The sequence below is a fragment of the Sapajus apella genome, unplaced genomic scaffold (assembly GCF_009761245.1).
Source record: "Sapajus apella isolate SASKATOON/1434 unplaced genomic scaffold, GSC_monkey_1.0 scaffold21, whole genome shotgun sequence".
NCBI classification, from domain to species: domain Eukaryota; kingdom Metazoa; phylum Chordata; class Mammalia; order Primates; family Cebidae; genus Sapajus; species Sapajus apella.
Genome location: NW_022436961.1, coordinates 24,065,208 through 24,088,758, shown reverse-complemented (window position 1 = coordinate 24,088,758; position 23,551 = coordinate 24,065,208). Strand labels below are relative to the sequence as shown.

The following is a 23,551-nucleotide window of genomic DNA, read 5'->3' as shown; positions in this document are numbered from 1 at the left end:
AAATATGTACGCTCTTTCAGACCCTGACCCCCAGAACATTCACAATCATCTCCTCCTTCTCTGGTAGGACCCAAGAAGCCAGGTCACTGCCTTCACAAACACACATCTCACATAAGCCAGGAGTCCCGGGGGCCATACCGCTTTGCTCTGTGTAAGACTATCAGGGCCACCCAGACAGCCTCACTATAAAACAGTTCCAACAAGTGATGCCAAGCTGTCGCTCCCCACCATGCCACATCCACCACATTCTCTTCCAGTCTGGGAGCCACAGGCATTTGTGCCAACCGGAGAGGTGAGCAGGAGGGAACAGAACAGCCCAGCAGCCTCAGCACAGCGGGGACCCTCAGACCCCCTTGTGTCAAACCAGCTCCTTACAGAGCTCCATCTACCAACAATGTGGACACACGGATGAGACACGTGGACATGCACACAGGCACACAAGCACACACACGGACACACTTTTCTCCAGCCCACTGGGAGCTCCACTTAAGCAGGTTAACACTGGACTAAGAAGAAAATGGGGACGAAAGCCCATGGGACCGAGGCAGAGGCAGCTTGCTTCCTAGAACGTTTATTGGAGCCTTGGTTAAGCGTGAATGCGGGTTAGGGGCCCCGCCAGGGCCCAGCCAGGCTGACTGGAGCAGGGCGCTGGGGGGCAATGTCCTTTTTCCCCGGTATAGACAACAGTATTAAAAAAAATAAACTTTACAATAATACATTTTCGCTCATCTGTTGGGTATGATTTCCATAGTTTTGTTGTTTAAAAAAAGGAAAGAAAGGGGAAACCACACGATATATGTATATGGATGTGTATATACATATATGTTAGGAGAGGCGCCCCGGTGCGTACGTACAGCTGACGGGTATCTAGGAAATTAGGAAAGAGAACGTGGAGAGGATGAGGAGGGAGAAGAGAGCAGGAGAATTCGAGGACCAGGTGCTACACACACACGCCCGGCTGTGGTCTCTCCTCTTCCTCTCTCCAAAGGGAGACCTGCCAAAAGGACCCACGAAAAACCAAAAAAAAAAGCCACCAAACGATCATTTCTCTCTGACTTCAAAATTTCTGCCACTGAGAAAGAAGCTGGTGCCCAAGTTTTGCTGCCTCCCCACGAGGGGCTCTCCCAGGCAGGCTGAGCTCCCAAGTCCTCCTGGAGCTGGTCCCCAGCCCCACCACTTCAGGCTACAGTCAGGGGGAGCCCAGCACAGGGCTAACCCCCTCCACCGGCATCCGTGGGGGGTTCCCACACCAGCTGCAGACCCACCAGCTGCACCCAAGGGCAGAGAAGGAGGGCAGAACCATCTCCATCCTTGAAGCCCAGGGGCTGAAGGTGGACCCCCATGGCCAACTCCGCTGCCCCACTGACCAATGCCCTCTGCCAGCCCCCAGCAGGTCCCCAGAATAGACAGCTTGGGGAAGCAGCTGTGTGGTCCTGCCCCCAGCCAGCCTCGGGCATAGCCCCGAGTCCCTTCCACTGCAGGGCGCTTGTCCGGGTCTCTGCTTCAGAAGGGTCCAGAGAGAAAAACACCAGGAGAAAGTGAAGGGCATTTCTAGAGCGTCGTGCCCTCTTCAGCACCAGGGTGTCCCCAGCCAGGGGACCCCTGTGCCAGCTCTACGGCTGCCCGCCTGCTTGTCTGTTTGGTTTAGAAAAACTTCTCCAGAGAAGAAACCTGGGAGGAGACAGGTTCAGCAACAAGGTGGGAAAAACAATTTTTTTTTGCAAGGTGTGTGTATGTCTGTGTGTGTTTCCATTTCATCAGGCAGGTGTTCTCGTCTGCGTAGCTTTAGAAAATCTTCCAACTCAGTTCCCAGGGCCTACAAGGCCAGTTTCAGCATCAGGACAGACAGCACGGTCAAGGCAGCCGACGGTCTGGCTCTGCTGGGGCCTGAGTTAGGTTTGATTACCTTGTTACTCCCTGGGATGATATTTGTCGTGAGCTGAGTTCAAGGAGGAGAGTCAGGAACAGAGAGAGTGAAAACAGAGAAAACAGGAGGCCTGGATCAGGTAGAGAAACGGACTCAGGAACTGTAGACCTCAAGCCCCCACCCCCTCTTACACCCACAGGGACCCTTCTTTGCACTCTGAAGGCAGTGCTGACTCTCCCAGGGAGCTGGCCCAGGCAGGAGCAACAGGGGAATGCTCTGTCCCTTCTTGTCGCAAGCCCTGGGGTTTGGAGAAGAGGGCAGCGGTCCCCAGGAAAACAGGCTGCTCCTCTCTGCATCCCAGTGAGGAGGGAGATGGTATAAAGGGCTCCCGGAGAAGGCGCTCCCCGGCTCCACAGGGATCTTCTTCTGGAGAGGAGATGGAGACCACATTCTCCCTGTTCCTAAATTTCTTCAAATCACTCCTCCTCCATGAAGCCCTCCCTGAACATATTTGTCTGAGTTTCTCTCTCTTCCTTCTGCAAGGTCTCACAATGACTTTTCTTCCCATCTAAGTTACTATCTTGGGTCTGTAAGTCATATATATTCCTATGCTGGGAGTTTCTTCAAGGAAAGAACTGGGTCTGTTTCCACCGCTGTGCCTCCTGAATATGTCACAGAAACAGTGCTGAGCCGGTAGTCGACACAACTGTCTTAAAGAGTAAGGAAGGTATGGGAGGGCCTCTGCTCAGAGCCGCCATTTGTCTCTCCCCAAGGATATGGCCTTTGTACTCCCTCACCCCCACCCCAGCAGAGTAAGTGCCCACCCAGGTCCAGAAGCTAAGCTGGCCCAGCCCATGCAGTGAGATTTGAGGGTGCTGGATCTGAGGCTTGTCAGGGAAATGCCCCCCGACCCCGGCCCAGCCCTCTGAACCCACCCACACTCTGCCCCCAGCTCACCTCTGTGAAGCACATGCTTAACTCTTTGGAGTTGTTGGCCTTCAGCCCCTGCTCCTGCAAGAGAGAAGGCACCAGTCAGGGCAAGTCACCAGGCATTTCCTGGCTGGGCTTTGTCTAGTGACTTAGATGAGGCCCTGCCACACACTGCTGGCTTTGCTAAGCACAGCGTACCCAGTGAAGAGGGGTGGCTCAATTCCACATAGCACAAAATGCTTCTGTCCCTCTCTGACACCCTCAGCAACTAGGTCCTGACTCCTCTAGCTCCTGGAGAACAGAGGTCTGAAGGTCTCAACTAGCGGCATTATATAGTCATCAGCCATTCGCACGTCTGTCTGCATACTCAGAGCAACTCTTAGGAACCGTGTCTTCTTTTCCTTGCACTGAGCAGTGTCTGGTTCACAATAACTCAAATATTTCATTCACTAGATGCCTGTATCTATGAATGAATGAGTGAATGAATGAATGAATGAATGCTACAGATCACAAACAGCCTCCAAGAGCCAACTCCTGTTAAGTTGACATGGCTGATGGAGGGCTCTACAGAAAAAGATCATGAGTGCTCATCTGGCCTTGAGAGAAAGAGAAGCATGATTGATTAGTGATGTCTGCCACTGGTACCCATTAGGTGGATATCTGGCAATTGCATCAGGCCATTTGTGTCCTAAATGGATGTACACACCTGGAAGCACTGTGGACAAGGTGAGGGACGAGAAAGGCTGGCTTGGTGATGATTCCAGGACTCTCTACCCTGACGTGGCCACCTGGATGCAGGGCCAGAGGGTGTGCATGATGAACAGTCCTGTGCTATCATCACTGTAATGGAGAAGCATGGGAACCAGCTGGGGATGCAGCACTTCCAACCAGGCTTCAAATGGCTTGTTCCCAAGGCACTTTCAGGGAAGCTCTGGCCACCAGAAACAACTAGGAAGCCCAAGAGCTTAAGCCGAAATCACTGCTATTGGCCAGGAGTATCAATAACCCCTTGGACATCACAGGCAATCTACCACCCAGGGCATCTGGTCAGCTAAACAAGACCCCAGCTGCGCGGAGACCCCAGCCAAGAGTCGAGTCCCTGCCAATGGTGGAGATGAGACCACAGTGATGATTAGCACAGCAGAATCGAACCTGGAATGTCCCCAGGTGCCAAGGCAGCACCCGGCCACCTCCCCAGCTGTTGCCCACTGCAGAAGGGGATGTGCTCTACAGCACCTTCCAGACCCAAGGCCTGGACTCTACTCTCCAGGGCTTGGTGCTTCTCCAGCTAAGACTGTGTGAGGCCACGGGGTTGAGTAGGAGAGAAACGGAGCATGCCCACCCCCCAGAGGCTGTGCTGCCATCATGGCGTCTCATCTATCCTCCCGCACACCTTGGCCAATCTTTGCTCAGTCACCTCAGTCCCCACCTGTGACATCCTATGGCCCGCTGGGGTCTATGCGTGTGGCCCAGCACCTACGGACACCCAGCATCCCTTCCTACTCTCACTGTTTTGGGTGTGGCAGGCCAGGCCCTGCCTGCCCTTTTTGGGAGTCCCTGTCTTATCCCTGTATCCCCCCACCACAGGGCTCACTAAACACGGAGCCCACGTGGAATCACAGAGCAGAAGCCTCCTGAACTCAAGGTCCTCACCCCCTGTCCACCAAAGCAACTCCACCAAACAAATAAAAACAAATGTTTATTTGTTTTGTATATTGAGGTTATGCATAAAATTGTTTGGAAAATGGTCTATGCTGAACGAAATAAGGCTTGCAAAAACAAACAAGAAGGGCCCGGGGAGGTGGGGGGCCCGATACAATGTGCTGTGGCTATACTGCTCTCAGGGGAGCCCTGGACCTAGACACTCTGCAGAGTCACACCCAAGGTCAGCCCATGCAGAGCTTTTGGCGAAGCACCCAGCACCCTGAGCACGGCATCTTGCCTGGTCTGCAGGTTCGACCAGGTGTAAAGAGAGAGTATCTGAAAGCCGAGCTCTCTGGAGCAAAGGGGGCCTGCAACTGGGTTTTGCTACTTGGAGTGAACAGAACTTGACAGGTTCCTCTTAATGAGGATAGAGGGGAGGGGATGCTGGCAAGTATTACACAGTGAAAATGACAGGGAAGAGGAGAGTGAGGGAAGGGGTGGAAGAAAGATAGGAGACCAGGTAAAGGGAGAAGGGGAGAAAGGGAAACAGGAAAGAGGGGGTGGGGAGGGGACAGAGGAGGGGGGAGGGGACAGGCAGAGAGGGTGAGGGGACAGAGGAAAGGGGAGGGGAGGGGACAGAGGAGAGAGGGAGGGGACAGAGGAGAGGGGGAAAGGAGGACATGGGAAGGGGATGAAGCCGAGGGGGGAAAATAGCAAGAGAGGAAGGGACAGGAACAGAGGACAGAGGGAAGAAACGGAGGAAGGAGGCAACAGAGGACAGGGGAGAGAACCAAATGGGACATGAGGGGCCTGAGAATGACCCCCGTACCCTCTCATCTGATGCTGATTATCAGGGGACAGCAAAACACCTCCCAGGCCCAGCCCCAAGGGACATCTCACCCAAAGTGGGGTCTCAGCCAGAGGCAATAGGGCCCTTGGCTGGGACACAGGAACTGGCCTCCGTGAAGATCAGGGATGTGACCCTCCCCACCGCAGAGCCATCACCCACATCTAAGTCCTTTTGAGCCCGTTGGCAGTTCAGCCGGGCAGGCCTCGAGGGCGGACAGCCATAGCCACTTGATGCAGGTACCTAACAGGCTGCCCTGAGCTGTTCCTTCAGGTGCTCAGAATTGGTTTTCAGGTGTTTGACCACATGGACCCCTCCCAGTCTTCGATTATTTTTAGACTGAAGGGTCCTAATCCTTGGTGTCTATCATCACAGGACACCTCCTGGTCTGAGGTGGCCTAAAAATGGAACAAGGCCAGAGAGGCCAAAGAGGCCAGAGCCCTGGGCTCAAGTCTTGGTTCTGCCAATGACCCAGGGTGACTCCAGTGAAGCCTCAGTTTCCTCATCTGTAAAATGGGGTAGACAATGGACCTCACTAAGTGACTGTGACTGCTATGTGTGACCCTGCACATGGCACAGCCACACTCAACACAAATCCAAGGACTCAGTGCTGATCCCACAAGGGATGAAGCTGCACCACGATGAGTTCCCCATCCTAAAGCAGAGCCTGGGAGAGAAGCAGTGAAGGGTGGGGAAGGGGCTGCAGGCTGAAACCCAGGGTCAGCGGGTGGCCTGGGCCAGCCTCTGGCTCTCTCCCAGCCTCCTCCAGCCATCTTTGCAAAGTGCAAGAAGTCTCTACCCCAGATGGACACAACCACTTCATTTCCAGAAAACACAGTGACCAGAAGGTCACAGTGACCTCCTCTGATGACCAAACTCAGGCCCTTTGCCCAGTCCTGGGCACACAGAATCCTGCCTGGGGGGTTAGGGGGAGTGTTGCCCAGCAGCTGACCTTTTCTACAAGTGGCACCTTGTTAGGAATAGAGCTTGGAGTCAAAAGGGAAAACGAGCATTCAGACAATGGATTTCTCAGCAAAGCAAATTCACTTCTGCGCAAAAGGGTACCTCTCATAGGGCTGGTAGCCATGAGAGCACCCTGAACAAAGGAGAATAGAAGCTTTTATTCCTAACTCAACTTCTGCTTTTGTGTCCTTTCCAGATTGGCTGGGGTTCGCCCGCACAATCTAAACTAGGCCTGATTGGCTAAACATTTAAACTTTCTTAGATAAGGTGGATATATGATGGGAGAGAGGGGAAAGAAGGAAGGGGTCATCTGTGGCAAACTAGAGAGCCAGTCCTTTCCCAAATAAGGAAAGGAAAGAGAGCTGGTGCTGTGGCATGCCTGGGCAAGTAGTAAAATTTAAAAAAAAAAAAAAGAAGAAAGTGGAAGTGGGGGTACTCAGAATTAAAGAATAAAAGATTGAGCAGACTGTGAGACCTTGCCATATCTCACACACCTGGTGGGGGAAGGGGCAGAGATAAAGAGAGTCCACCTCTGATACCAAAACCACCAGTGGCTCAAATTCAGTGCCTCCCTGCCCTCCAGGGGCTTATAAGATAGAGAAATAAACTCTCACATATCCACCAAAATCTCATCTTGAATTGTAGCTCCTGTAATTCCCAAGTGTCATGGGAGGGACCCAGTGGGAGATAACTGAATCACAGGGCAGGTGTTTCCTGTGCTGTGCTGTTCTTGTGGTAGTGAATGAGTCTCATGAGATCTGATAGTTTTACAGATGGGGGTCCCCTGCACACGCTCTCTTCTTTATCAGTCTCACTATGTAAGACATCCCAAAAGCTCTTCATCTTCTGCCATGGTTGTGAGGCCTCCCCAGCCATGTGGAACTGTGAGTCCATTAAACCTCTTTCCTTTATGAATTACCCAGTCTCAGGTATGTCTTTATTAGCAGCGTGAGGACAGACAAATACAACTGCCTTCACAGCCGATAAATATACAGAGGGGAGAGAAGGCTGTCTGTGAGTCTAAAGAAACAGCCTGGGGCTTACTCCATCCCTACCAGGAGCCTCTCATCTCCTGGAGGCGTCTGTGGCTCAAGTCCCAAAGTGCCCAGGCCTAGGCTGCAAGGATCGCAGGACACAGGGCTGCTAACAGCAAATCAGTGGCCTGTTACCGTGGAGGCAGCACCAGGACTCTGTGGGAAGAGCTGACCCCTGAGAGCTGTGCTGTGGGTGCCACTGGAAGCAAGAAAGAAGTGGCCCTTGCAGGTGGCACTGGGGGGAGGACACAGAGAGGAATGACAGTGGAAAAGGCATGCTTCATCCTCATAGAGCTTTCTCCCACTTCTGTTGCCCAGGAAGTCAGAAGGAAATTATTGCCTTCCTCCTCTTCCTTGCCCACCTCCTCCCTATCCCCGAACACCAGGCCGAGACTGCAAGAGCCTTGCTGGTGTGGCCGAGGCACTAGTCCAGTCTTGTCCTGCTGGCTGGAGCCATGGCTCTCCTGTGCTCCCTGCTTCTGTCCCTGGTCCTGCCCCTAAATCCCAGTGCCCCTGGCCTTCCTCCGAGACCTAGATGAATCATCCCCAGTAACTCACACCTCTCACTACTCCCTGCCACCACCCCGCTCCGTACCTCCGTTCTTCCCTCCCACTATGGCTAAGATCTCCTAACAGGTCTTCCTGTCTCTCCCTTGCTAACCACTCTCTACCGGCCGTCAGATTCATCTTCCCAAACCATGGTTCTGGTCATGACTCACACTCCCCTGTTCCAAAGCCTTCAGTGGCCTCTCAACTCCACCTCCACCTGCGGCTCACAGGGCATGTCCCCCACCCATGTAAGTCTCTGTGTCCCCAGAAAGCCCACAGGCAGGCCTGCGTTTCCCCAGGGTGGGTTGGCAAAGGCTTTCTGTAAAGGGCCGGAGAACAATGATTCTCGGCTTTGCCAGCCACATTGTCTCTATCACAATGACTCAATGCTGCCTGTGACAGGGAGACAATACAGACACACAGGGTGTAGTTGTGTTCCAGTAAAACCTCATTTGTAAAACCAGGCACAGAAGACCCCCACACTCAGCACTACGCGCTGTCCTGACTCTGCCTCGGCTCCACTGTTCATTCACCTGGGGCAGCCCGCCCACTCCAAGCCCACATCCACTCTCCAGATTCTTTTAGGCCTAGCGGCAGGCATTGTTACACTCCAGGATCTTTGGTTTCCACTCCCAGTCAATGCACTCCCTCGGTCCTCTGGACCCCATCACCCTCTGCCAGTCCTGCATGCAGCAGGTGCACCAATCACCTTCTCCCTCATAGCCATCTGAGCAGCATCCTGTCCAGCCTCCATCACCGGGACCAGGGTCCTAGCCTGTGAAGTTTGTTAGCCTCAGTGCCTGGGATACAGTGGCGCAAAGTAAGAATTTCTGTTGAGTCAATGAATGAATTGGTCTCTGAAACACATAGACACCATGCTCCAGGAGAATAGGAAGTTCCAATGTATCAAATGAACTGGGGACTCCAGGGTCTCTCCTTCCACCTGAACAGAGCACCCACTCCATGCCAGGCACTGTGCATCCAGCTACGCAGGGTGACACTGGAGGGTGAAGTGCCACTCTGGCCTCTGGGGACCCTGGCCTAGCAGGGGAGAGAACACATCATGAGGGGCCAAGAACAAGCACAGCGGGAGCCCAGAAGAGGCAGAAGGTAGCCTGGTGCGGATGCAATCAGGGAAGGCATTCCCAAAACGAGCTGGGTAGGACTCACCAGGTGGAGAGGGGTGGGAGAGGGCAGGGAGAGGTGTTTTCCTCAGAGGAATGGCCAAGTGCAGGCCAGCAGCTGGCTCACCCATCCTGCAGGTGTCCAAGACTGACCTTACACTCAGGTTCCCTGCTCTAGAGGCCAATGGGATGGATAGACGGGCAAGGGAATTCAGACAAGGTATATATTTGATATACATGGGCTAGGACAGAAGTCCCCAGGAGAGGCCTTTCTGCAGACCCCACCAGGCCTCTCCAAAGTCCACAGAGCCCCAGGCAGGCAGGGCTGCCTGGAGAGGGAGCCACAGCCTGAAGAAGACACTTAGAAGAGCAGGACCTAAGACACCCAGGGCCAACGCAGAGGGGGCCCAGCTCCTGGCTCTACTTTGGTGGTACCCAAGACTCCCACAGCCCCACTCAGTAGCCCCACTCCCACCATGGGAAAGTCTTTTGTGGGGGGTTTGGAGGAGGAGGAAGCAGAAGGTGGCCAAGGGGCAGGGTTCCTGGCCCTTCTCAACTGCCAACTGGCTGTGGGGCTGTGGACAAGCGGCTGTCCTCACCAGGCCTCTGTCACTTGAGTTAGGGAAGATGTTGGAGGGTCCTTCGAGCCCTGACATACGGATATCCATGTTGGGACCCAACTGGCTATGCTATCATCTCTGCAGGTCCCTAAGCCTTGCCCCAAGGAAGAAGGAAAGACGGAGGAGGACAGAGGTGAGTAAAATAATCTTGCCTCTCTTTTTTTGTTTGTTTTTTTGTTTTTTGTTTTAAGACAGAGTCTCGCTCTGTCACCAGGCTGGAGTGCAGTAACGCAATCTCGGCTCACTGCAACCTCTGCCTCCTGGGTTCAAGTGACTCTCCTGCCTCGGCCTCTTCAGTAACTGGGACTACAGGCACATGCCACCACATCCGGCTAATTTTTGTATTTTATTTCGTAGACACGGGGTTTCACCAAGTTGGCCTGGATGGTCTTGATCTCCTGTGATCCGCCCACCTCAGCCTCCCAAAGTGCTGGGATTACAGGTGTGAGCCACTGCGCCCGGTTGACCTTGCCTGTGTCTCCAAGGTGTATCTGGGGTGTACAGGCTCCCCCCACCCTCCCTCCCACCCAGGCTCAGCTTTCTGTCCCTGCGATCACTCAGGGACTCCCTTCTATAGCTATAGGTGTCCCTAACACCCAAGGGGCCCACAAGGGCCACCACAGAGCCACTCATTCAGAGATGGTCCAAGCTAGGGGAGCTGAGACAGGAGACAGATATGGGCTGGAGAGGAGGGGAGGCACCCACACCAGCGCCAAGTGAGCCAAGGGCAGGGTCGAAGGCTGATTCACTTGACACTTCTTGCTCCCAGCATGGAAGAGAAGGTGCTTGCCAAAAAGATGATAATCAAAACTGAGTCAGGGGCCCTTCCCCTTCCATTTCTCTGAGAAGAAACCTGGAGAGTGGCAGTGGCTGACCCTTTTTCAGGGTCTATTTCTCTCCCTTTCCTCCTGGGAGGGCTGTCTTGGCTGTCCTGCCCAGACTGACTTAGTCAGGAGACCCCAGCCACCTGCCAGGCAGCCTTCCCAGCCCCGGATTCATAATGCCCAATGTTTGTGCAGCATTCCCTCACTGACTAAGCACTTTCCCATACATCATCTCACACGCAGGTCACCCATATGTCCACTGAGATCACACCAAAATCTGAACAAGCCCCCTGACAGCAAGACCACAGACAACTAGGCTGGGACTAAAAGAAACCAAGCAACCGATGCCTTGGCAAAATAATTAAATGGGCCTCGAATCATCAGGGCTGATGGTGAAGGGGACTGAGGTTAGGGTCCCAAAGCCACAGCTTTGGACTTTATGCCCACAAGGAACCACATGGGCATCCTGGGAAGGTTGCCAGTGTCCTGCTGAGTCAGCCTCTCCCAGGGTGGGCCGGCCCAACGGGCTCCAGACGAAGGGTGCATGCCAGAGGCTGGTAGGGTCTGGAGGACCTGACAGGTGGCACAGCCCTGACCAGCTGAGCTGCCTGCCGCTCTAGCATGAAATTGAACAATTGTCTGTGGAGCAGGACCCTGAGCCCCCTGCTCACGGCCACCCAAGCATGCCCATTGTCATTAGGAGCTGCCCAAGGGTGACAGCAGCACCTCAGCTCCAATCAGGAGGGGCACCAAGTGGAGGGACAGGACGTGGAAGAGCTCCCCAGCGAGCCGCCAGGAGGGCACTTGGAGGTCAGCTGCTACTGAGCAGGGGAGCCCACAAGGGAAGGGGAGGGAGGCAGAAAGAAAAGGAAGGGGACTTCCCTAACAGGGACAGGCACATGCACTTCTGCAATGGGTGCCCAGGAGGGACCTGAACCCCTACCAGGCTGGGGCCTGCTCAAGCCTGCATCCTGGCTATGGATGTGCACTCCTGACCCTACAAGCCTCCTGCTCCACTCAAGACGGGTGTCTCACGGCCCCACACATGGCCAGGACCTGCTCCCCCTGCTCCCCCTGCACCTGTGCCGAGGCTGTGCCCCACTGCCTGCTCTTCAAACCGCACAGCCTGCAGGGCACTATAATACTGTGATGTAACAGGCTTTTGCACTTGCAAGATGAATGCCTAAATGAAGGAACTGGTGAAAATGACCCTCTGGCAGCTCCCTGCTGCTTCTCAGGGTCCCTGATGGAAAGGGAAGCCCCTCCCCCCCAGCCCCAGCTGAGTCATTTCCCACACCACTTCTAGCACCACGGTGCTTCCCCCATGCCTCAGCCACACCCCCTCACCTGGACAGACGTGCAGGTGGTGATGACGCTGGTCCCCAGGCCGGTGCTGTCACTGAGGTCATCTGGCAAAGAAGGCGTCTTCTCCACCCGAGGGGTCTGGGTGGCCTGGAATGAGGGCCCTTTAGGGGACACATTCACATCCGTGCCATTGCCAAAGGCCTGGATGGCGTTCCCTGGGATGGGGGTGAGGGTAGATGCAGAGAAGTCAGGACCCACATCCATCACTCCTGGCTCTGCTCCTCACCCTCCTCACCCTCCTCACCCTGACCATCCCCTTCCCTGGAATAGCCCAGAAACCAGGACAGAGCACAGCACAGCCAGATTCCCTCTGCTGAACCTCTTTTTCAGATACCTACAAAGGTGTCATGCCTACAGAATATAGCAAGAGGGAGGTTAAAAAAGAGAAGCCAGAATAGCAAGAAGTGTACATGATGGGGAACACAGAAGAGAAAAGGAGAAAAGGAAGGGGGTGGGCACAGGGGAGCCTTGGGGAGGAGGGGTCACCTCCTCTGCATGGTGCCACCAGCCATGCCTCCAGAAGCTCCTCACCCCTAGCTCCCTAGTCACAGGCTCTTCCGGCCCCTGTGCCTCCTTGGACGTTCCCAGGTCCCCACCCTGGCACACAAGGGCCCCACACTCAGCCCTCTGCCTGCTCCACACCACACAGACTCTCCCTGGGTGGCCTCTGCTCCTCCCGCACCATCCACAGAGGTGCCCAGAAAATCTCCGCCTCCACATGCCACATGCATGTCAAACTTGTCATGTCTAAGCCTGGGCTGGACGTCTCCTCCTGCCCTTGTCAGCGCTACTTTCCCCCGACCCCTCATACTGCAGCCTTGAAGGTGTCATCTCTTACCTACCCAGCTCCCCCCTGTCAGATTCCTGAGGGTCACCCATGGTGCCTCCCTGCATACCCGCTGGCAGCTTGCTTAGCCCACCTCCTAAGGATCCCTCCACCCCGTCTCCCATCACTGTTCCCCTCCCATGCTCTGGTCCACAGCCACCATTGTGTGCCCCTGTGAGCGGCTACTGCGGCCTTCTGATGGGCCTCTCTGTGTCAGGTCACCTGTTGGAATCATCTCTCTGACCCCCACTGCCTCACACCACAGGCAGATTTGTTTTCTGGGACGTCAGTCTGATCTCAACATCCCCTGCTGACATTCCTTCAAACACTCACACCACCACTGTCACCCCGGCAGGACAAGAAGATCTAAATACCTCAGGCCTGCAAGGCCCTGAGTGACAAGGATGCTGTCTACCTGTCCAGATAACTCTGTCACTCCGGTCATCTTCAGTGCTATGTAGCAAGGCTACATGATTGGCAGGACTCTCCACCTGCCATGGTCTTCTGTGGAGCCCCGCACCTCTGCCAGGCACTCCCTAACTCTTCAACTGACCGATGCCTAGCTAACCATTCACGGATACGTTCTCCAAGAAGCCTTCAGGGCCTCTCTCTTCCTGGCTGACTTGGCCCTACCCTGGACTCCTCAAGGTCCCCGTGCAGACCCCTCCCCTAGAGCAGCTCCCCTTGCGCTGGGATCCTGAGTGACCCCTCTCGGTCCACCTCTATCAGCTACCCCCTCCTTAATGACTTGGATCCCTGACTCTCCAGGGCCATACACAGAGGGAGGAACAGATGGATGGGTGCACAGAATAAATAACGGAGGGAAGGAAAGAGATAAGAAATCTTCAGGTGTGCATGGGCGGCAATGAGTGCTGGGCTGGAAAGATCAAAGGCGGACTGAGCCGGCCTGTGGCTACCTCCCTCTAGCTTTTGGGTTAGGAGTTTGATGATGTGGAATGGAAGTCAATTCCAAGGAGAAACAAGCCTGTTAAAGGGAGATATGACAGACACCAGAGGTCCTCAGGAGAAGGCTCAGTCTCCAAGGGAAACTGGCTGAAGCTGTCCCAATAACAGACCAGACCAGATAGCAGGCTTGACCTAAGTTCAAGGCCTCTGGTGGTAAACTGAAGCTGACCTACTGGTGAGAATCTCCAAGAGCTAAAAACCCAAGGTCCTCATGGGCAAGGCCCATGGCAGAGAAGCCTCATGTACATCAGCAGCCAACCCCATGGGAGGAGATGGGAATGGCTAAGAGAGACTCCGCGGCGGTGTGGGGGGAGGGCCTGCTGGGGTTGGGGAGAACATCCCAGAACTTACGGAGACACGGGTTCTCGGTGAAGTCCCGGAGGAACTTCTCACACTCCTCCTCCATGTTCCCGCTGCCACGACAGTTGCACCAGGGGGACACCACGATGCCAGTGGGGCTGGAGTCCACGTAGTTGGGTGTCATGTCAAACCCTGGGCAGGGAGAAAGGTGAGGGAGAGGAGAGGGCTGTGGTGGGGGTTTTCCCCTTGGGCCCACAGACTGACCCCAGGCACGTACCCATCCTCTCACCTGGCCCCCAAACACACATCTGACACTATCACATTGCTAACTCTGAGCATGACTATCCCAGTGACCATAGGGTCAGCAGGGACAGAGGGCCACAGCATAGAGGACACTGGGCTCCTCAGCACCAGGAAGGGAGAGAAGAGGCCCCGGAGCCCCTCCCAGAGCGTGGGCCCCTGCTTTCTCCTTTCCCGGTGTTCTAAAATCAGAGTGAATGACACTCACATCCTGCGATCTGAGCCCAGTGCCAACATTGATCGGCGAGGTGAGCCTGCGCGAGTGACTCAACTTCTCTAGAGCCTCAGTTTCCTCATCTAGGAAATGGAGATGTCACCACCCCACTAGCAAGAGCTGTTGGGAGAATTCAGTGACAGTCCCTGTAAACTGCTCAGGACAGAGCCTGGAATGTCAGAACCGTGCAATGAATTGTTACCTTTGCTTCCTATTTCAAGAGCCTTAGAAGGCCCCTGGGGCCCTCCTCCACCCATGATAAAGAGTGCGGCCCTCCTCCTTGCTACAGAGCTGCCTTCCCACTGGTTTCTCCTCACAGGTCTCTCTGAATCTGCTGCAGAGAAAGCTGGGCTCAGGCTGTCTCCTCCAGCTGGCCCTCAGCTGGGCTGCCCTGCCCTGCTAAGATGGGGGCAGCAAGGACAGAGCCCAGGTGTGCAGGAAGAGCTTACCAATCATGCCAGCATAGGAGCCCAGACACGCCTGGTAATTGTCTGCAGGGCAGCTGGTGACCGTGTGGTAGGAGGCTCGACAATTGGCATGGAAGTCGGCCAGCCGGGACCTGGCGTCGGGGAGAATATGCAATGGTGAAAACAGGGGTTCAGTCTGGCTGCCTTCTGTCTCCTCTGTCCTGCCAGTGGCATCACCTCCCTGCAGCTTCCCAGGTGGAAGAAGCCAGAAGTGGGGAGGAAGGAAAGTGGGGAAACCAAGTCTTTGCGGGGACTCAAGCTGTGAGCTCCTTGAGGACAGAGACTTCCCGGAGAGACAGGCTCCTAGGGCGGCTTAAGAAAAACCCAGTGATTGGCTGACAAAAAGGACCCCAACAAGGCACAGAAACAGCCTGCTCTAAATGGCTCTTTTAGGCAAAGGGACACAGGGAGGAGCCTGTGGTTTTGTGGAGAATTCCTGGGGGCCAGGCAGGAAAGCTGGGCTCCACCTTCTGCGGGGCTTGGGCAAGCCCATCAACACGGCACTGTGAAATCCCACCTGCAAAACAGTGAACAGTCCCTTCTCTAGATGCCTCACAGGATCCGTCTGATGGTCAAAGAAGCCAGTGGCCAGGGAGGCGAAAGAGTCTCCCTGAGTGAGACATGCCACAGGCATCCTCCGCTGGTCTCTTCTGTGTTCAGCCAGCGTGAAGTCTCCTCTGCCATCCCTCCACCCCTTCCCCAGTCCCCTCTTTCCAAATGCTTCATTGACGAGGAGCTACTGATTTTGCCCAGCTGGGTTTCTCCAGTTAGAACACACATTCCCAGAGTGGCAGACTCCATTGATTTCCTCATCCATATCCTCCATAGCTGCACCTCTGGGCAGGGACGAGGTGTAGACAGCCATGCATTCCTTCTGCAAATACACAAGCCCTGCCACGTGGCTAACAGACTAAAGGTGGTTATGTTAAGCATGGATGCAACATCAGAAAGGAAACCCCAGCCAGAACCACTAGGGACTGGGGTAGCATGCCTGGTGGGCCAGGGGCTGGGGCAGTGGGAGGTCACTGCTGCCTTATCTCCCTGGGGGAGCACACTGTGGGCCACAGCAGACCTGAGAGCCCACACACTCCCTGCATGTATTGGGAGCCTCCCACACAACGCCAGTTCCCACCCAGCGCATGGGGAGCCTTGTTTCCCTCCTGCAAGGCCAGTTCTCCCATCCCTGACCTTGGGAGCCTCAGGACCTCGACTGGCCTCACCATCCATGCGGCCTCTCAAATGTCTCCAGCCCCACAGGCTGGAGAAGGAACAGCAGCATGAATGGGGAGTACATGGCTTCCTGCTGTCTTGCCCTTTGGGGAATCCCAAGTATTTCCCTGACAGGCCACAAAGAGAGCAGGGCCATAGGGAGAGAAGCTGGAGAAGAGGGAACCAGCCAGGAAAGAGAAGATGAAAGCATCCAGACCAAAGTGGAGTTGGCCAGAGGGACTCCTCAGAGAAGAGGGGAGAGGCAGATCTGGCCGCTGGGAGAGGATGGTCATCTGTCATATGGCCATGGTGTCCGTTGCTCACTGGCTGTGTGACCTTGGGCTGGCCTGTCATGTCTTCAGAGCTTAGTGTCCCCAGTGAACAAACCGGGAGAGCCACGCCTGCCAACCTCCCTCCTTGGGCTGCGACAGAGAGCCAAGGAGACAGTGCGTGAGGGCGCTCGGAACGGCAGATGCCCGACGGAGATAGGAGGTGTCATCCTCATCTTCCTTCTCTGCCCAGCGCTGTGCCTGCCACTGTGCACAGCGGAACAGTTTTTCCTGGTGTCTGATACAGAAAGAAAAATAGACCCTCTTATTCAGCAAGGAGTGTCTGGGTCCCACACAGAGCAAGTAAGTGCATCAAGGAGACGGGGCTTCCTCTCGCTCTCCCGTCCTGCAGCATCCCACTGTCCTTCTGCACGCCATGCTGGGGACACAGGAGGACAAATGCTGCCCTCAAAGCAGGGCAGTGCACACAGGGCCCCTTGGCTAGGCCCTGGGGTGACCATGGACAAGAGCACCCTCTCGTTCCTCTGAGGTTATGACCTACTTCTTTGGCCTTGGAGAGCTATTCATAGCAAAGAGGGGGGAGGACACAGGCCTGAGGCCCACAGACAACAAAGGGGATGGCAAAGTGAAGAGAAGCAGCCAAGCCTTCTGTTCCTCCATTGCTCCATCCTCAGCATTCAGCAGCCTTGGCAAGAGAAAGTGACAAATGGGGCTATTTAGGAGGACATGGAGTCCAAGCCCAAGGCTCCAGGAGGCCTTGGATTGCTCAAGTTTCTCTCTGCCCCTCCATGCATGATCAAGTCCACAGTAGTGGGCTCCCTCTGCCATCATCAGAGACCACATGGTGTCAATTTCCTTCAAGCCCTGGACACTGTCCCACTCCAACCATGACCCCTCGAGCCAGCCCTTCCAGGCACACTTCTCCAAGGCAAATGTTGTCCTTTTCATAATACATGGTAAGCTTGTAGGTGACCTCTGTGTTCTCTCTAGGCCAGATGTCACTTTTCTCTCCAACATTGGGAGGTCACTCGTCTCCTGGACTCCCGTCTTGCTGTGGAGAACAGACTCTTCCTGGATCAGCAGATTGCAGATTCCTGCCTTTTAGAGCTCTCGTAAGAGAGATGGCATAAAAGAAGGCATGAGAGAGAGGAAGAGGAATAGATAGGAAAAAAGCAGAGAGCCAGCAAGAGAACCAAAATGAAGAGGAGCCACATCCATCCTGGCTGAGACCAAGCCAAGTCTGCCAGGTGAGCTCGGGCAGCAGGTGGATCTGTCCAGAAAACACAAACCCTCTCTGGGCTTGTTTCTTTGGCAGCTTTAGCCTGTTCAGTCGCAGGAAAGCAGCAGCAGGAGACAGGGGGAGAGGGACAGAGAGAGACACTTGACCCTCAATTGGATGAAAAAGTTGCCATATTAAACGAAGAACATCTAGGTTCATTTGAATTTCAGACAATGAATATCTTTTGTTAGCATAAGTATGTCCACGTAATATCTGGGAAATACTTGTACTAAACAGTTTTTCTTTTTTTATCCAGAATACTTATTTAACTGGGCATCCAATATTTTTATTTGTTAGATCTGGCAACACTGCTTTTTGGTTTTGTATTTGAGATGGAGTCTTGCTCTGTTGCCCATGCTGGAGTACAGTGGTGCAATCTTGGCTCACTGCAGCCTCCAGCTCTCCATTTCAAGTAGTTCTCAGCGCTCCCCACCCCACCCACCGTAGTTGGGATTACAGGTATGTGCCACCATGGGCGGTTCATTTTTGCATTTTTAGTAGAGACAGGTTTCGCCTTGTTGGCCAAGCTGGTCTCAAACTCCTAACCTCGACTGATCCTCCCACCTCAGCCTCCCAAACTGCTGGGATTACAGGCATGAGTCACCACAGCCAGCCTGGTAACACTATTTGATGAGCACATAAGCCCCCAGCAAAGGAGAAGAGAAAGCAGGGCTGAATGTGCAAAGATCAAATCACACAAGCAGAAGTCATCTAGATTGACGGGGGTACAGGTGGACTTTCTATAGGTCACTGGTTCTCAAAGTGTGGTCCACAGACCAACAGCATCTGTATCAACTGGGAACGTATTCGAAATATAGATTCTCTTGCCCCACCCCACCTCTCTGCCTGGCACTGAAAAAGCAATATCTGAAATTCTAAGGGCAGAGCCCAGCAATCTGCACCCTAACGAGCCCTTCCAGTGATTCCGAGGCAGGCTGAAGTTTGAGAACACGGCCACATGGCACAGGTTTCAGAGATGGACTTTAGGTACCTTTCAGACCGCACATCCTAGTTTCAGCTTTAAATATCCTTACTTTATGGCCTTGCCATAAAAGAAAGCAGTGCTTTGGGCCACAGTGGGAGAAGGCTCATGGTTATGTGGCAAAGAGTGCACGTTATAAACACACACACACACACACACACACACACACACACACACACACACACACACACTCCTATCCCCACAGACACACCAGTTACACTTGGATCCCTACTTCCCAGTGCTATGCTTTGCTCTTCACCAAGAGGAAATATACAGAAAATTGTTATTAATAAAACCTCCCTTGATCCAGACTGTAAACACCTTCCCAAAAGCATACTTTCCCAAATTTGTCTCATGTAGAATAGTACTGGGGTGAATTACCCTCACGGAACCCTAAAACTTTGCAATGCTGATCAATACGTGGCTTTCTGGTCTGAAATTCTTTGTTGTTGTTGTTGCTAAGACAAGGTCTCGCTCTGTCGCCCAGGCTGGGCAGCGGTATAATCTTGGCTCAGTGCAACCTCTGCCTCCCAGATTCAAGCAATTCTTGTGCCTCAGCCACCAGAGCAGCTGGGATTACAGGTGTGTGCCACCATGCCTGGCTAAATTTTTTTGTATTTTTAGTAGAGATGGGGTTTCGCCATGTTACCCAGGCTGGTCTCAAATTCCTGGCTTCAAATGATCCACCTACCTCAGCCTCTCAAAGTGCTAGGATTCCAGACCTGAGTGAAGTTCTTGTTTATCAGGTGATACCTGCTATGTTAGTGCCATGGAAACCAGGTTTGTCCTGGTTGCAGATGTGAAAGAGGAGGGAGAAGAAAGGGAGTTGACATTCACTGAGGACCTACGATGTGTCAGGCGCCATTATCTCATTTAATTTTCTGAACAATCCCACGAAGTAGCATAGTTACACAATGAGGACACAGAAGCTCAGAAAGGCTAGATGGCACAGTCACACACCCTGCAGCCAGCACGCCACGGCCAGGTACGGAGGCCAACAGGAACAGGGGCGGCCGCCAGCACTGCCTGACACAAAGGAATGGGACACTTGAATATTTCATGGGGGGAAAAAAGAGCTTCCAAGAAGTGCAAATTACTCATGATAGGCTTCATAGACAATTTATGAAAATGCTGAAAAAATGGCCTTAATAGACCCAAGTGCCTCTGGAATGGCTTTCTGACGTCCCCTCTGGCAGTGCAGGCTTGGTGAAGTGGGCTCAATGCGGTGTGACACTAAGAAAAGGGAAAATGAATGTCACCCACACGGCTGCTTTCTGATCCCTCCAGGCTCACTGTGGACAACCTGATCCTCCATCCTTTCCAGCATCCTCTCGCCACCACTGGTTTCACGAAGTCAAGGACCAACTTGGCTTCCTTCCCTCCTGTTTCTTCTTTACTCTTTCTGCCCAGAATAGCAGCTCCCCTGGGGTGGGCTGGGGAAGAGGACTTCCTCCTTGGTCCAGGTAGTTCTAATAAAGGCTGTCTGCCACCTCCTGGGCCCGGCGGGGGGGAAACATGACCTGGGCTGGGAAGCCACAGCACCCCTTTCTCCTGGCCACACTGGACTAGAGATAAGGAAATAACATCAGCTAGGTCCTTGTCTGAAGTTTTTCTAATGAAGCAGGCAAGGGAAAGCGTTCTTTTCTTTCTGGTTGTAAGATACCACAGATGTGAACCACAATCCTAGCCTCATAATCATAATAAGAATACACATGCAGCTACCCAGAGGGAGAAGCAGAAACAAGGTATCAAGAAAAGCAAGAGAGAGAGACCAAGACCTATTTGTACTTGAGTCCCTGGGATTCCCTCTGCCCTTTCTATATTGTATTATGTAAGCCAATCGATTCTGTTGTTATTTTTCTTAAGGTAGTTAGGTCTCTGTCACTTAAAACAGAAACGTTCAGCTGGGCATGGTGGCTCATGCCTATAATCCCAGCAATTTGGGAGGCCAAGGGAGGCAGATTACTTGAGATCAGGAATTCAAAACCAGCCTGGCCAACATGGCAAAACTCTGTCTCTACTGAAAATACAAAAATTAACCAGGTGTGGTGGTGTGTGCCTATAATCCCAGCTACTCAGGAGGCTGAGGCAGGAGAATCGCATTAACCAAGGAGACAGAGTTTGCAGTGAGCCGAGATCACGTCACTGCACTCCAGCCTGGGCAACAGAGTAAGACTCCGTCTCAAAAGAAAAAAAAAGAAATGAAACTAAAAGAAAAGAAACATTCTTGACTACTACTTAGCTTTGCTCTCCAATTCTGCATGATCCTTCTCTGTCCAAGTTCTAAGCGATCAGAAGCAGCACACACTAGAAAGACCACATGGGCCAAAAACAAAACCCACAAAGGGTCTGTCCAGCCCATGCAAAAGAGCCAGGATTGTAGGGGTGTTCAAGTAGGCAGATGGCCAGAAGCAGGCAGGCAAGGGAGCCCCTGGGAAATGAGGTCCTGGAGATGCTGCCCACTGATGCTCAGCAGAAAAGACAATGGCTACACTGGCTACTTCCGGCCTCATGGTTTGGCTCCTCCAGCCCTAAAGGGGACTTACCATGCCATGGCCAGAAATAAACACGGTGGGACTCTCTCCACTGACAAGCATGCATACACCTCCAATAACTCGCCCAAGAGTTTTGCTTAAACAGTAAAAAACCCGCCCCTACGTGGAGATTTTAAATGCCAATGAGACATGTGACACATGGACTAGCATGCGCAACCCTAGAGGACACGTGCCCAAAGGGACCTCCCGAAACATGCTTGCAAGTAACAACCCCTCACGTCCCTTCATGAATGATCAGGTAAGATTTTCATGAAGCGGGTCCCCCAGCACTAGCTACTGCTGGCTCACTCTTCTGAACAGTCTGCTCCGCTTTGTCCTTCAGAGCGTACTGTCTCTTTAAATAAACACTGCTACTGCTATCTTTCCAGCCAGGTCAGCTGGCTCCTCTCTTGGAGCTTACTTTATCTTCCTTCAAGAAACTCTGCTACTTAACTCTCACCGTGCGTCACTTGGCTGAATTCTTTCTCCCAAGTTAGACAAGAATCAAGAATTCCCGCACTTCCTAGTAACAGAAGCACTTCAAGGAGAGTAACTCTGAAGACAGATATCATCAAATTCATGAAAGAAGACAGCACCCAGCCTTGAATTCTTTCTCCAGCTTAACTAGAAGGAATGGCTCAGACAAACATTAACACCAGGGAAAGCTACGTTGCTATCAAAAATGGCAAGGATGTAAATCATGTCGACATATGAAAATTTAAACATGAAATCATGTTATGTGGTTAAAAAGCTGGAGTTCATGCCCCCTGGTTACAGATGGAGAAAATGTTAAGTTATGAACCAACAAGACTCAGAAGTATATTTCAAAAGATGCTAATAGAAGATACTGTTCATTATGTTCACTTTTAATAAACTTGCCTTAAGATTGTAATCATTTCTTTAACGTTAATTGAAGTAGGCCTCAGGAATCCAGAGTTATTATAAACAATTATTTCTCTGAGCCTTCTGTTACAGAAAGTGTTGCTGGTTCTGGAAGCCTCAGCAAATTCAACTGACTCTGTATCCTAAGACAAAGCAGCTGAGACAGAAAAGGCGCCGTCTCAGAGAAGACCTGGCTCCTCACTCCTGGGCTGCTCCAGATCCAAGGAGCTTGCAGGTTAGAGAGACAGCCTAAGGCTATCCTGGGAAATGACCACCAAACCCTTCAGGATATAACCAAGACCTCAGGATGGGGGAGCTGCTGGAAGTAAAAATGTTTTATCTCCTGCCATAACAGGTCCTGACTTCCTCAAGAACCCCTCTACCTAGACCCTGCACAGAACCATGCATGCCCAGCAATGAGATCCAGTTTCTGAAGTCACACTGACTGTGTCTGAACCTTGGCTCAGCATCTCACTAGCTGTGTGATCTTGAGTAGGTAATTAAAGGAGGCCTCAGTTTCCTCATCTGCAAAATGGAGGTAACAATGCTACTTAATGGCAGACTGTCTGATATGGTTTGGCTGTGTCCACACCCAAATTTCATCTTGGATTCCCATGTGTTGTGAGAGGAACCTGGTGGGGAGTAACTGAATCATGGGGGTCAGGTCTTTCCCATGCTGTTCTCATGATAGTGAGTAAGTCTCACGAGATCTGATGGTTATTATAAGGGGCAGTTTTCCTGCATAAGCTCTCTTTGTCTGCCGCCATCCATGTAAGACGTGACATGCTCCTCCTTGCCTTCCACCATGATTCTGAGGCTTCCCCAGCCATGCAGAACTGTAAGTCCAATTAAACTTCTTTCTTTTGTAAATTGCCCAGTCTTGGGTATGTCCTTGTCAGTAGCATGAAAACATACTAATACGCAGACCTTTTGAGATTAAATGAAATATCCAGTCAACAAATATGCATATGTGTGTGAACAGTGCAACACAGTGGGCACTCCATCAATGCTCACTGATGTCATGATTAACATTAGGAGGCTCCACCACCCAAACCTTAGCATGAGACACCATGCAGAAGGCAGGGCTATCTTCTTCCAAGCCAAAGGGCTATGTTCTCTCTGATCTACTAACAAGCACCTCCTCCATTAGCACAGGGCCACACAATGAGGGTTCATTACCATCACTGCATGGTACTCTAACAGTTCTCTGACATTGATATCATGGCTCCATTTTACTGATAAGGAAACAGAGGTATAGAGAAGTTAATTAACTCACAACACAGTAGCAAGGCCAGGAGACAGGTTCAAATCCTAGCCCCAAAGCCAATGAGTTTTCCAGATTTTCCCTTCTGCCGTGCTGCCCCTAGTCCCCAACTCTGCCCAGCCCTCTCCCCATGCCCCTCTCCCAGTGTTCTGAAGCCACAGAACGAAGAAGGTTTCTTTCTCTCCTGCAGCCATCCAAGGGAGTCACTGTGGTGCCACCTGCCTCCTTGGCTCCCTTTTCCCATCCAGCCTGGAGCTCACCCAATGTCCCC

General features: G+C 52.8%; 1 protein-coding gene across 6 annotated transcripts in view; it reads right to left on the bottom strand.

Moving 5' to 3' along the window:
* Nucleotides 1-555: 555 nt before the first annotated feature.
* GFRA2 (GDNF family receptor alpha 2) overlaps nt 556-23,551 on the bottom strand; it is a 94,141-nt gene continuing 71,145 nt past the window's right edge. For 5 of the 6 annotated variants that reach the window (XM_032288393.1, XM_032288398.1, XM_032288399.1 and 2 more), the window contains 5 exons: nt 14,823-14,932; nt 13,911-14,051; nt 11,750-11,922; nt 2,825-2,878; nt 556-1,939 (listed from right to left, as the gene is read on the bottom strand). In XM_032288393.1, the coding sequence (XP_032144284.1) occupies nt 1,817-1,939; nt 2,825-2,878; nt 11,750-11,922; nt 13,911-14,051; nt 14,823-14,932 (601 nt within the window). In that variant the 3' untranslated portion in view covers nt 556-1,816. The remainder of the gene's footprint in view (nt 1,940-2,824; nt 2,879-11,749; nt 11,923-13,910; nt 14,052-14,822; nt 14,933-23,551) is intronic. The other variant, XM_032288397.1, reaches the window with a different exon arrangement.